Source organism: Solanum pennellii, chromosome 12 (assembly GCF_001406875.1).
Source record: "Solanum pennellii chromosome 12, SPENNV200".
Classification (NCBI taxonomy): Eukaryota; Viridiplantae; Streptophyta; class Magnoliopsida; order Solanales; family Solanaceae; genus Solanum; species Solanum pennellii.
Genome location: NC_028648.1, coordinates 1,701,957 through 1,716,176, shown reverse-complemented (window position 1 = coordinate 1,716,176; position 14,220 = coordinate 1,701,957). Strand labels below are relative to the sequence as shown.

The 14,220-nt window shown below is 30.1% G+C and overlaps 3 protein-coding genes and 1 non-coding gene across 5 annotated transcripts in view; 2 read left to right on the top strand and 2 right to left on the bottom strand.

Moving 5' to 3' along the window:
* The first annotated feature begins 2,469 nt into the window (after positions 1 to 2,469).
* On the top strand, positions 2,470 to 5,106 carry LOC107005377 (probable protein ABIL5). The gene is made up of 8 exons (XM_015203957.2): positions 2,470 to 2,625; positions 3,326 to 3,408; positions 3,633 to 3,780; positions 3,896 to 3,995; positions 4,283 to 4,319; positions 4,519 to 4,664; positions 4,739 to 4,803; positions 4,889 to 5,106. The coding sequence occupies exons 1-8, from the start codon at positions 2,542 to 2,544 to the stop codon at positions 4,985 to 4,987; spliced, it is 762 nt and encodes a 253-aa protein (XP_015059443.1). The 5' UTR covers positions 2,470 to 2,541; the 3' UTR covers positions 4,988 to 5,106.
* On the bottom strand, positions 5,063 to 9,110 carry LOC107005376 (rop guanine nucleotide exchange factor 9-like). Its single transcript, XM_015203956.2, has 7 exons — positions 8,561 to 9,110; positions 8,018 to 8,134; positions 7,746 to 7,900; positions 7,417 to 7,491; positions 6,826 to 7,092; positions 6,250 to 6,570; positions 5,063 to 5,772 (listed from the first exon to the last, which is right to left on the bottom strand). Exons 1-7 carry the CDS (start codon positions 8,835 to 8,837, stop codon positions 5,317 to 5,319), a joined length of 1,668 nt encoding a protein of 555 aa, XP_015059442.1. The 5' UTR covers positions 8,838 to 9,110; the 3' UTR covers positions 5,063 to 5,316.
* Positions 9,111 to 10,784: 1,674 nt separating this feature from the next.
* On the bottom strand, positions 10,785 to 10,857 carry TRNAK-CUU. Its single transcript has one exon. It is a non-coding gene; the product is annotated as a tRNA-Lys (tRNA).
* A 2,585-nt stretch (positions 10,858 to 13,442) lies between these two features.
* Positions 13,443 to 14,220, top strand: part of LOC107005600 — a 5,625-nt gene continuing 4,847 nt past the window's right edge. For both annotated transcript variants that reach the window (XM_027913273.1, XM_015204240.2), the window contains exon 1: positions 13,443 to 13,632. The gene's annotated coding sequence lies outside the window, so the exon portion shown is untranslated. The remainder of the gene's footprint in view (positions 13,633 to 14,220) is intronic.

Sequence of the window (14,220 nt, the reverse complement as noted above, 5' to 3'; positions counted from 1 at the left end):
TTAAATGTGAATAATAAATTGTTCTTTGTAATATGTATTAAAAGTGAATTATGTATGCAAAATATTTGAATTATAATTGTTTTTAAAATATATTGTGTTTGTTTGGTAAAAAATGGTCACATTGTATTATAAGGGTATTAAAATGTGTGATAAATGTATTATCCATCATTAAAACTTGTATTAAATGTGAATAATAAATTGTTCTTTGTAATATGTATTAAAATTGTATTATAAATGAATTAAAAGCGATCAAGGGAAAAAAAAATATTGTTGCTATAAATGGTAATAAACAAAAAGTATCGCTAAAATCTGTAATTATTTTTTAAAATGTATTAATTTATGTAATTTTTCCTTTATATAATGATATTGAAAGAAGCCCATGTCTTCACTTGGGCCACGTAGCCCAAATCTGTGTTTGAATAGAGCAGGCCAGAAATTAGCCCATCAAGCCCTATTTTAGTGCCCCATTTGAATTACAAGCCCACTTACAAACAATAACTCGTAAATAATATTCCTTCGGTCTCAATTTATGTGATTTTAACTTGACAATTGATACGGAACTTAAGAAAAAAAAAATTTTAAAAATTTGTGATATAAAACAAATCATAAATATTTGTTTGACTGATTATTAACCATCTCATTAAGGGTTAAAAAAAAGATTTTGAAATTATTTTGTTATCAAGTATAAAAATATGTTATTCTTCTTCATACTCACTATAAATGAAAACACGTCACATATTCACATAATTTTTATGTGATATAGTTTGATATTCATGCGATGGCTCAGACTTAAGTTTTGGACAAAAATTCTTTTAGTTACATCTTTTTTTTTAAATGAATCTTACATATACGTAAATAAATTACCTCGATTTTTGAGTATTTTTATTTTTTTCTACCTTGAATTCAATTTGCACACAGTTTTTCTGCATGTGCTTAGCATTTGGACCTTAACATGCTCTCTTTTTCCAATTTTTTGGAAAGATAGCTGCACAGAAAATAATAAAATTCAACTTATATTATATAGTTTTTTTTTTAAAAAATATTATACTTCCAATAAAATTCTTTGACACAATCACTAAGGAAGTCCTTTTAAGGATGATGTACTACGCACACGTAGAATAGAAAGACTATTATCGATAAATTTTTAATTTAAAATAAATACAATTAAAGTAGCGTTAAATAGAAAATAATAACGAATAAGTCAGCATGATGAACAAATCAAATATAATAAGTCATAGTAAAAAAAAATGAAGAATGAAATACTATACAGTCAGGGACGGAGCCACCTTGGTGAATCCCTCTTCGACGAAAAATTATATTATTTATACATAATTAAATTAATATGTTATGTATATATAGTAGATATCGAACTCCCTTCGATTACTCCGTGTGTCTATTTTTACGAATTTTGAACTCCCTTATTGAAATTGTATGCAATACACACATACTAAATAAAGAGAAAGGTAAGAAGAGGAGACCCCGTCCCTTCCACATACAAATACAACAATAACACTCAGCTATTTACGAATCTTCTATCAATACAAATTCCACTTAAAGAAATACTTTTTCTATCTTAATTAAATTATCGTACTTTTGTTTTGATGTATCGCAAAAAAAAATACAATTACATTCCTCTATATTTATTAAACTTTTTTTAAAAAATTCATGTCGAATCAATCATACTAAAATATAAAAAAATGAAAGAATAAAATAGTCACGAGATTACAAAAGGATTTTGTCTTTTAGGTAGAGTTCACCACAGTCCATTTCCATAAAATTCTAATAAGAGAATCCCTCTTAAAAGCTTTTTGTTTTTTTTAATTCATATAATATAATGTGAAATTTGAATTATTTGTCACGGGATTTTATTATATACTAACTGACAACCCCTATGTTCTCCATATTCTAAGCATAGATAAATCCAAAAAAAAAAATGAATATATTTTTTAGTCCTGAATATGATTTTAAATTTATGATATTTATTTAAGTATATTTAATCTTTAATAAATTAAAATAGGTAATTTTTATCTTTTTACTTGTGATTATTGATTAGTTTTCGCTTAATTATCATATATTATGTTAAATTTATGTTCATGTTACTTCGTATTTAATAATAATATAATTTTTAAAAATTTCAAACATATATATTTCCGATATAAATATATCCAAAAAACACATCTTCACACTTTAACGTTGAATTATATACCATCAAAGGACTAAAATCACCCACATGAATTATGAACGACATAGAAAAAATCTTGTTAGAAGCGTTAAAAACACAAATATTCCAAACTTTACCTATATGTTTTTTTTATTTCATTTATATGATACATTTTTCTTTTATTATAATTATAACGAAGATAATAACATATTTTTATATTTTTAAAATTCGATAAAATATTTTAAATCACAAATTTCGAGATTTTCTTACTTGAAGCCAGAGAGGCAGTACTTTTTTCACTTTTTTTTTGGACATATAAACAGCACATTGTATCTAATTATAATCTCTTGCTTATTTGTACTTTTAATTGCAAAATTAAAATGGAGGAGGAATTTAATTTATCTCCCAAAAGTTATACAGAAGTTGATAATGATGATTCAACTAAGTTCAATAATTCTTTGCAAGTAAGTAATCAATAATCTATATGATTATAAATTTATAATAAGATGAGTACTTGTTTGTTTGAGTGGCAAAAGCTAGAGGGTTCATCAGAATTCTGTTCGCTGAAAAATTACATTGTATATATATAATGTTACTTTTTTTTAAATGTATATATCTTAGATAATGAACTTGTTATGTGAAAATTCTGTCTCTGTCACTGATTTATTTGTTGTTATATTTTTTGTCTAAATTTTAGGTGCTAGAGTATGAGTGTGTGTGTGTATGGTGTTTCTTGACAACAATTTCTTGTGATGATTACTTTTTTGTTTATGTGGTGGAGATAGAGGGGCGGAAGAGGTTTATCTGAGCTACGTTTGTTGAAAAATTACACTGTATATATAATAGTCAAAATCATCACTTTTTTGCGAGTTCCAAAATTAACAATTGTTTGATTTTTTTCTACTTGAACTATTATCATATTTGTATTTGATACACACCTAGTTGAGTAGATGTATATTGGTAGTTTAAGGTAGGAAAATCGAACAACTAATAGTTGGTTAGCTTAATCACATAGTTATAGTGTGAAACTTGCGCAAAAGTAATAGTTCAGATGTATTTTTGACCATTAACTCTAATTCTTATTAGTGTTATATAGTAAATAATGAACTTTCCGAGTGAAAATTCTGTCTCCGCCACTATCACTTAAATTTTTTGATTTTGCAGGAACTTAAGGATTTGTGCTCTCAGCTTCACAATGCTGCAGATTATTGTGAGAAAGCATTTGTAAATGCAGAAGAGAAAAGAGAGTGAGTAGTTCTTTAGTTATTTTCTTCGCGTATTTTCTCTGAATTTTATCCGCTATAACAGTTAAGTTACGAAACTATTTTTAGGACTAAGTTTTGGTCATGTTAAAACGTACGTTTAGGTCTCATGTCTTAGTAGTCTACTCGTCTTGTTAGAGAACGTCTAGTTGAATCCCAACTTGTTTGAGACTGAAACGTACTACTTGTTGTTGTTGTTGTTGTTGCAGTGTACTTGAGAACACGAAAGAGTATCTCTGTAGAGCTGTTGTTACAGTTATCGATCATTTAGGATGTGTCTCGGCTAAACTTGAATGCAAGATTTCAACGATTGACACAGCTTCTGAAACAGAACTTCGAATTGATGGCTTGACTCAAGTTTGTCATTTCTACTCATACTTTTTTTTTTTATACTGTCTGTGTATATAACTTCAACGCCTTTACCAATTTCTTACCTTACTAATATTTCCCTGTGTTGGTTCGATCTAATTAGAGGCTCGCGACCTGCCAGCAATTCTCTAACAAGCTTGCTCTCACTAGGCTTTGTTGGAATACTGATTTAGCTACATTTCATCGTCGCTATATATCACCACGTAATTTTTCAATCCATTGAACACTACAACAAAAATAATCATTAGCGGCAATTAATTCTTCGCTAAATATGTAATTTTAACGGCAATCGACACTCTTTGTATCTATCCCTAAAGCCTTTAGCGACATTGGTTCTAGTGACACTTAACTAATGCTGGTAAAGACTTTATTAATGTGAATATTTAATGCCGCTAAAGTTGTTTTTGTCTGTAGTGCAATAATAAAGTCAGTATTTACTCTGAAACCAAAAATAACTATATACTAATATTTCTGTTTTTCTCTAAACCAGCAATTGAAGATATCAGTAGAATGAAACAAATGTCAAGGTAATGTTTTTATCCATTTTTGCCTGATTTTATGTTATGTTGCTCGGACGCTTGAAAAATGCCACAGAGTGCATGTCGGATCCTCTAAAAGTAGTGTATTATAGAGGATCCAGCACAGATTCTGCAACATTTTGAAGTGTCCGAGCAATGTAGATTTATTTTGGGAGAGTAAAAGCCTAACGAACTTGGACGAATGAAGGGGATTTGGTATGTCAATTGACACTAAGACTCTACACAAGGATAGATTTGAGGCAGAGGAAGATGTGCCACTATTTTTGTACACTTACAACTTTAAGCCTTCTCTACTTGAAGATTCGAAGAAAAAGTCTAGCTTTTCGTCTCCAGGTAAGAAGAAAAACACATTTACAAGTTTTTCGAAAGATATGTTCAGACTTCAATGTTCAAATATGGATTTTCAGTGCTTCCTGTTCGTGACGGACTATCTGTTGTACCAAAATCACAAAATTCCAACTTTGAGTTTCAGGTACACATATATCAGCAATTTATATACATAAAGAGTGTTACAAAAACACCATGTTCATGTTTTTTTTTCCCTCTTGTGACTGCAGGAGGCTCGAAAGCAAAAACGAAACATATTGAGTTGGAAACCGATGCATAATAAGGATATCAGATCACTCATTCGACGTGGTAGAAGAATAGTAACATGAATCTGTGAAAAACTTCCCTTCAAGATATTGCAGGCCTCAAGTTACCAGGTTCAAAGATATGTATTGTTACTCTTGTTTTGCAAATTTATGTATATTATAAAGGGAGATTATGCTACAAACCATTTTCAACAAAATATAACATGTATTTTGAACTTCCCTATCCACAATGGAAGGAAGATCACTCACATACATCGAACACTAACCACGTCGAACTCCTTAAAAAAGGTAGGAGTTTTACACACAGGTGAACTTTCTAACTACTTTAGATTTTGTTACTATTCCTATTCCTCCTATCACCCTGACATTGTTCTCGTTCCTCAGTATCGTTGTTAATGTCGAGATGTTGGACTTCTTAGGCCGCTTCCAATCTTTTCAATGTAGGAAAGTTTCTTTGGAGTAATACTAGCTAGTTTCCCTATGCAACTGTAGTCATTTTCACCTTTGAAATAAGCCTCCAAGTTACCCGTTGAACGATTCTTTTTCACTCCTGTGTCTCCTAGCTCTTCACTCCAACCAATGAAATCAGATAAAGTCGGTGTTTCTGCTGCTGGTGTTTGTGCAACAGAACTTAACACCTCTGCCTCGAGTTCCCTAGGACTTGACATACCACTTAGCGGAAATTGAGGTGAGGAATCAGCTGATGAGAGGTTCAACTTTTCGATTGCAAGTGCTGGATCTTGTGTTAGAGAGTCAGCGTATAGGACATCTTCGATACACGACATAACCGTGTTAGCTAGGCTTTCTAACACCCTTGAATAGCTCTCCAAGACAGAATGTCCTATATCCTGTACACAAAAACAGAAACAAACAGGTTATGATTTAGTGAGATAACGAGGAGTAATTCTCTTCCAACAGTACTTGTCACTCTCTCCTTTTCATTTTATGTAAAGGCGTTTGATTGAGCACGAAGTTAAAGAAAGAAAGACGGACTTTTGGAACTTGTGATTATAAACATGACATTACATTTCTGAGGCTACAAAATCATGCCATTAGGGATAAAAGATAGCCCCGTGCCCAAAGAATTGCATGTTCACGCAATATCCGGGGAAGGGATACACCCTAAGGGGATGTAATGTAGACAGCCTAGCTTCCTGATGTAAGCATCAGTAGCTGATTCCACGATTCGAACCCCTGTCCTATAGGTCACACTGAGACAACTTTACCGTTGTTCCAAGGCTCCCGATTCAAAATCATGTTCTTTATTGGAAAAGACTAAAAGGGAAAATGTGCCACGTAAGATGAAACGGAGGGAAGTATCTTACGTTGTTATATTCGATTTTGCTGATGTCAAGAGAAGATTGAGGGATTCCAGGAAATTTTTGTTTTAACAATAGTAAGATAGCCTCTGCTCTTTCTTCAAAAAGCTCTCTTTTCTCTGCACTAACAGCTAAACCCCATGTAGATTTTCCATCTTTAAGGTGTAATTTCCTCTGCCAAATCACTATAGATGCCTCAATTCTGTCCTTAAGATCAAGAACTTTGTGTTCTGTAGACAAATCCATCGTCGAAAGGAATTGTTCGGGTTCAAAGAACTCGATTGTGATGCTCTTGTAGATTGAATCACCAAGACTTGATCTACCATTCTTGATGAAATCAGATAAATCAACAACAGAAATGTCAGTATCTTCGAGTCGAACACCTTACAGAAAACTTCTCAGACGGTCACTCAACTAATAATTCTCATCTCAGAAAGTGACTTTCTGAGATAATAACTATTAGTCGAGTGATCATATGAGATAATAACTATATTGTCGCTTAGACTCTTCAGAAAATATTGTCAGGTTAAACAACGTTTTTGGAGTGTCCGAGCGATGCAAGAGAGTGTCTTTTTTACTTACCTTAGGAAGAGATTCAATATAGTTTTCAGGAATTTCCATTTCTGAGAGTATTTGTGCATTAATAGCCATAGATGCTCTATGTACTTGGTTTACACAATCTTTCTGATATTGAAGCCATTTTCGACATGTATCCGATAGACCCTCTTGTGGAACCTTGATTGTAGGTAGCCACCATTTATCATCCCTCTGAACACCTTTCTCAGATTCATCAGCATCTTTTGAGACATACCAGAACTCGCTCGCGTCTTTAAAATTTTCCAAGCAATCCTGTTAAACATCATGAAATTGTCCGTCATTAGAGATAATGCAGCTCATGTACTCCCTCCGTTCCATTTTATATGACACTCTTTCGTTTTTAGTCTGTTCTATAAAGTTACATGCTCTTATAACCTTAGAAATGCCATAGCATATTTTAGACGACAAGTTCTAAGGATACTCTATATGTGTCTAAAGTCTTTCTTTGTTAAACTTCGTCCATAGCCATATATGCATAGCTTTTGGAGGATCCGACACACTAGATGGTAGAAGAGCCCGAGCAACATAAGAACTAATCAAGTAATTGCATAACAAGAGGGCGATAAAGGTACTCACAATGAGCATTGCATCAAGCTTTTTCAAGGCTGGGATATTCATGAACAAATCTCTTCTTTGTTGTGTCACCATTACCTGTCAAATCACTATCAAGATTTCAGTTTTTTCCTCTTCAAGTATCACAATTTCTACTCTTAAGGTCATGTGCTCGGTACGGAGGAAAATAAGTTCCTTACAAATGAGGAAAATAACTTCCGTAACAGAAGTAGGAAAAACAAGTTCCAGAAGTGACATTCCACATTCATTGCCCCCCAAAACACACATTTTCCTTCGTACCGAACACACGCTAAATCTTGAATAGGAAAATAGAGAGAGATATAACATCAGACCTCAATATTTGTTCCATCCTTAGATTTTTGTTGAGAAGGAACAAATTCAACAATATAATCTGATACAGATAAAAGCCAGTTGATTTCTTTTTTCCATCTTGATTTTCTTTCTTCAGACATTGGCTCCAATTTTCTTTGTTCTCCAAAAACAGAAGCTATATATGTTTTACATACATAAAAAGTTAGTATCATTTTCTTCATATATCTAAACATTTCACATAACGAACAAAAAATTGGATGAGTTTTGATCACTTTCCGGGAAAGATGTTCACCTGCAAGATTAGTAATGGCATTTGATAAAGCTAAAGCCGATGAAACGCCCTTTCCTCCACCTGACATGTCCTCTCCTAAAAGTAGCTTCGCAAACTTTTCTTTCATCTTCTCCATTTCTACATCCAAAACAGAGAAAAAATATGTCTTTACATCTAACTTGGACAAAGGAAAACATGTTTATGAAATGAATATCATGTAAAATGATGCAAAATTGTTAAAACTGCAGAGACGAATCCAGAATCTAGAGATAATAAATTTGAAACGAGAGTAATCTTAGTATATATATATTTCAATTTCTAATTTTTTGCATATGTATGAGTTAAAATGATCATGATCATCAGTTCAGTTGATCTTCACTTAGATTCACCTTTTTGATTAAAAAAAAAGATGACATGTCAAATGGTACAAAACATGAAGTATGTTTATTGTAATTCAAACATGCAGAGGCGAATCTAGAGATAGTGAATTCAGAATGAATGTGATCATAGAATTTTTTTTTTTTTTTGCATATGTATACATAGTTCGAGCTGAAAGGTACAAACCTGAACTTTGTTTATCCTTGTGGATGTTTCTTGATCTTTCTCCTTCCTTGGCGAATCGCGTAACATGATCATCAGACTTATTAAAAATGCTACTTAATTGTTGTAATTCTAATGTTGAAGATGATTTTGCACCTAATTGACTCTTAAATTTCATATCTTTGCCATGTCCATTATTCTCTAACACAACATGATGATGAGTATGTCCATGTCTTCCTTCAAAAATCTTCCTAATATTGAAAGATCTTGACTTTGAAATCTTATATATTTCTCTAACCATTTTTTTTCTTTTTTTTTGCCAAATCAATTATGTTAACAATGTCACATGGAAATAGAAAGAACAAAATAAAAATAAAAATGAAACACTTAATTTCTCAAAAAGGAAGGCAAAATGATATGATGAAAATGGAGAAATGTTTTTTTTTCTTGTTCTTTTGATGTGATAACATTAAGGAAGGGATATAGTGGTGTTAGTGTTATTTGATGATAATTAATGGTTAATTAATTTTTATTTTATTTTTGGAAAGTGGGGTGCATGTTTTATGAATGGAAAAGGAAAGGGGTAGGTGAAAAATTAAATGGAAGAATAAATATTTTAACATTTTTTTGTTCTATTTTTGTATTTGTTAATGGTTGATTTTTTAATGATAGCAAAAAGAAAGGGAAAACATACAAATTAAATGGTCAACTAACTCTCTCTTTTTCTTTTTTTTTTCCCCATTTTTCTGCCTTCATAGCTATAAAAATCGATCGATGCGTAAAACTTAAATTTATTTGAAATTAAAAGTATTCGATAAAAAATACACTATCTATTTCAAGTTATTAGCTCATAATTTATGACTAACTTGAATAGAGTTTAGTTTTTACTCAATTTTAGAAAATATAAAAGAATAAATTAAAAGAGGGGCAAAGTGCTATAGATAATAGGACACTTTGGTACATTAAATACAATTTAATTTTATGTCATAAAATTTATTGGTCATATATATTTTTATCAACTCAATATTTATTCACAATAAGAAGTCAAGTCACTAAATATCCAATTCTGAATATCAACAGTAATAATGATGGTGAAAATTATAGTTTTAATTTAATAGCTACAACTTTGTTATGGTGGAACGATTTCGAACTCGTGGACCTCTGTACTTAATTAAAGGTTTTGAGTGTAAATTTTTGTTATTGAAAATATTAAACCATGCATGCAATGTTTAAATCGAGTAATCAGATTTCAATATACATAAATATTAAATATCAGATGAAAAATAAAAATATATATAATTCAAGTTTCACCAAAAAAAAAAAAAATTCTCCATGTGCTTTCCTTCTCTCATCTATAAACCATGCACAACATTTAGGTCAGAGTCATTTTCAAGAAATGAATATGTTCACTTACAAATAGAAAATAATAATGACTTAATAAAGATCACAAATAAATTTTTACTTATTTGTAAAATTGCTTGTTTTATTTTTTATTTGATTTTCTTTAAAATGAATCATATATATGTAATTGATAACGACTATCAACTCTGATGCTTATTATATAAAAATTTCCTAACGATTTATACTATGATGGATCAACACCAACTTCTTCTCTCAACTATACATATATAGTATCATCAACACAGTCTCTTGGAGGAAACTAAAAACCAAACAAAAACAAACTCGAGTTGTATAAACTCATATTATGTACCATGTTCGAGGCTCTCAACTATACATCTGTAGTATCACCAACACAGTCTCTCGAAGTAAACTAAAAATCAAACAAGAATAAACTCAAGTTGCATAAACTCATAGTATGTAACACGTTGAAAGAAGAATCAATCAAATAACGAATAAAGCACAAGAATATAATTGATAAGACTGTCGATTCTGATGCTTATTGTGTAGAAACTTTCTAACGATTCTTCCTACTAGACTATAAGTTCCGATGGATCAACACCAACTTCTTCTCTCAACTATGCATATATAGTATCACCAGCATAGTCTCTTGGAGGAAACTAAAAATCAAACAAGAATAAAGTCAAGTTGTATAAACTCATATTACGTATACCATGTTAGAGGCTCTCAACTATACATATGTAATATCACCAACACAGTCTTTCGGATGAAACTAAAAATCAAACAAGAATAAGCTCGAGTAGCATAAACTCATAGTATATACCACATTCGAGGAAGAATCAACCAATAACGAATAAAGCACAAGAATATAAAAATAAAAAATGAAAATCGCCCACCGTGGGGCTCGAACCCACGACCACAAGGTTAAGAGCCTTGCGCTCTACCAACTGAGCTAGACGGGCTTGTTTGGTAACTATTCACAATCAAATTATAAGTATTTTTTCTCTATCTTAAGCTCATGTATAATTAGTTAATTACAACTTACTCATTTTGAATGTTTATTTCAAAATTAATAACTATCATGTAATATATATATTATGTACTTACATGAAAAAATAATTGTAAGTAATTTATATATACAATATATCTTTTAAATGAAGGGAGTATGAATAAATCGCTTCTGATATTCTATTTCCGTCTATGTTGTGATCATGCAAGTAAAGATGATTTCATTTTTATCTAATTGAAGGACAATATGTTTTTGTTTTCTTTTGACTCGTTAGAGTAGTTGAATCGGTTGAACAAGTAATATTCTGAATGAAAGATTTCAAATCTAAAATTTTTACTTTTTTTTTTTTGGATCAAACTCATCACATAGAATTTACTTGATACAATTTACTTCTTCGATTTAATTTACGAGCTATTACATTAAATTTGAATTTGCTTATGCACCCACACAAAAAATAGCAACATTTCCCGTCAACGAAAAAATAAATTCATCTAATAATTATGAAACCGATGTTCATTTAATATTTGTTCTTTCTTGGTCTAAGATAATAATAAATGTATTATTTGAATTATTTATTTTTCTTTTTATTATTATAAATAATAAATGAATTTTTTTTTATCATAGTCAGATAAAGACTTATAATTCCCCTAATTTATCGGAGAAAAATAAGGTGGCAAATTTATATATATATAATTTCTTATATTCGCCGCGTTTTATATTTTTAAAATGAAAGTCGGTTTTCTTAATTATATTAATCTAAAATTTGTTGAATATACGCATCTTTTATTTGACTTCACTAACTTTTAATAATCCAAATAAAATATGTGTCACTAGATTGGAGATGCGAAACCAACTAGATGTTAATAAATTTTAAAATAATGAAAATGATGATTATCACAATATTTTAAATAAAATATAATGAAATAAAAAAATTTATTGATAAATATTGTGAATATAACATTATAATTATCTTTCTCTTAATTTTTTTTTCGACCTTCTTTTTTTTTTAATAATTTAAGGTTGTTAGTTTTGTATTCCTCGAACATAGGAGAGGATATAAATATTTGATCGTCAAAAATATTTATTGAACTCTTTGAGAAACACAATATATTCAAGGTTTTAAAGAGATATTGAAGATGTCTCTTTAAGAAAATATGTGTTCATTTTATAGGCGTGAGCTATAAAAAAAATAGCTTCCTAGGTATCATAACCAGCTTTATCGTTCGAAAATATATTTGACTTGTTTTGTAGATTCCTATTTTAATTCCAATAAATTTCAATATCTATTGTTATAAATTTTTAATTAATTAAACTAGTTTATAAACATACTTTGAAGGATTATATTAAGATTAATTATTATCTTTTAATCTATATTGTTTGAATTTTTTTAAAAAAATGTATTTATATTGTTTCCAAAATATATTACTTTTGAATGAGTTGATATGCATACAATAGATACTTTTAAGAGTGGGAACAAATAAAGCTTTGATTAAAAATAAAAGGATAAAAAGAAAATGTAAAATCACTATAATATAAAATAGCAATAATATAATCATTGATAATTATAGTAACAATAAAATTATCTTAGTAACTACGAGTTTGAGTCCTAAAATTACTAAATTACGTATATTATACCTCTTAAAATTTGGTCTTAGTGGCAAAGCCTAGTTGAAGCAATGAGGTTCACTTCATATCATAGCATTTGCTCAAAATCTTTATTTATTATACATGTTTATTACACGTTAAAAATAATAAAATGCATGATAAATACAAAAGGGATCTCCTTGATTTGAAACATGAGCTTAAAATAATTTACTTTTATAATTGTTGAACCGTCTTGATAAAATCTCCAACTCCTCGACTGCATGGTTTTTCGTCAACTCCTAAGGGAATGCAAAATACTTTGCACACCAATTTAACGTATATTCGAATGGAGAAAAAGATTGTCTAAGCTTTATAATTTCACCCTTCACCGACATGCCACTCATTTCATTCATCATCCTTCCTACTCCTCACCATCTATCTCTGTACATTTTTCGTTCAGGTCAACACATATTTCTGGAACGAACGCATTTGGAGTGGAAAAAGTCAGGACTCTAACCACATATTTATCTTTATAACTGTATCTTGTGAGCCCATATCAAGTCAGATTCAACTCTAATGCCATTAAAATTAAATCTTAAATCTAAATTACTTAAACCTTAAAAAATTGACGATTCTCATATCTTTACCCATGTGAGATTTATTCCATTTATCAATGTAATAAAATCATTTTAGGAAAGTACACATGTAATTATTTTTGCATAAATTATTGCTTTTTTTTTAAACCACCTTAATTCCTCTTATAAAAAATATTCCCAAACCAATTTTTTCAATTAAACCATTTATTTATTTATTTGGGCCCCACATCCAATTAGTCTTAGGTACACTTCAAACTCACATGGGACAAAGCATCATACTCAACAACCACCCAACATTCACATTTAATATTATTATAAATTAGCACAATAAAGTTGAAAAAAATAGAAAATTCCCTAAAGTCCAAGTTCTTGAATATACATGAACATAGTCATCATCATTAAACAATAATTGGGATAGAGAGAGAGAGTGTACACTGAAAAAAAAACAAAAACAAAAAATAAAGTCAAGATTTTTACTAGTTATTATAGTTGTGGGATCTGGGGTTTTGTTCACTCTTTTGCTGACACAAGTGTAAAGGCTAATGAAGGTGAGAATTCAAGAAAAAACAGTGTTAAATATATGTGTGTGTGTAAATTTATCACTTGGGATCTTTTTTTTTTTTCAAGATTTTTATTTGGGTGCTTATAATTACATATAAAGATTGTTCATTTTTAGTTTTAGAGAGGTTGGATGTAAGAAAATCACTTTTTTTTGATGATGGATCAGGTTATACACATGACACATTGTGATAAAAATGGAGTCTTTAAGCTGCTTTGTGTGTGTGTCTGTGTGTGTAAATTTTATCACTTGAGTCTCTTTTATTGATCAAGATTTTCATTTGGGTGCATTTGATTACTGATATTTGATACTTTTTCATTCATTCATCATTTTGTAGAGGTTGGAGGTAAAAAAGAAATCAGTTTTTTAATCAAAGGATTAACTTATACACATTCCACATTGAGATAAAAATGGAGTCTTTAGGCTGCTTCTGTGTGTATGTGTGGAATTTATCAAAGGATAAGCTTATACATGAACACATTTTGGATAAAAATGGAGTCTTTTAGCTTTTTTACAGTGTTAAATATGTATGGTATAAGTTTATCAATTGGGATTCTCCCCCCCCCCCCCCCCCCCC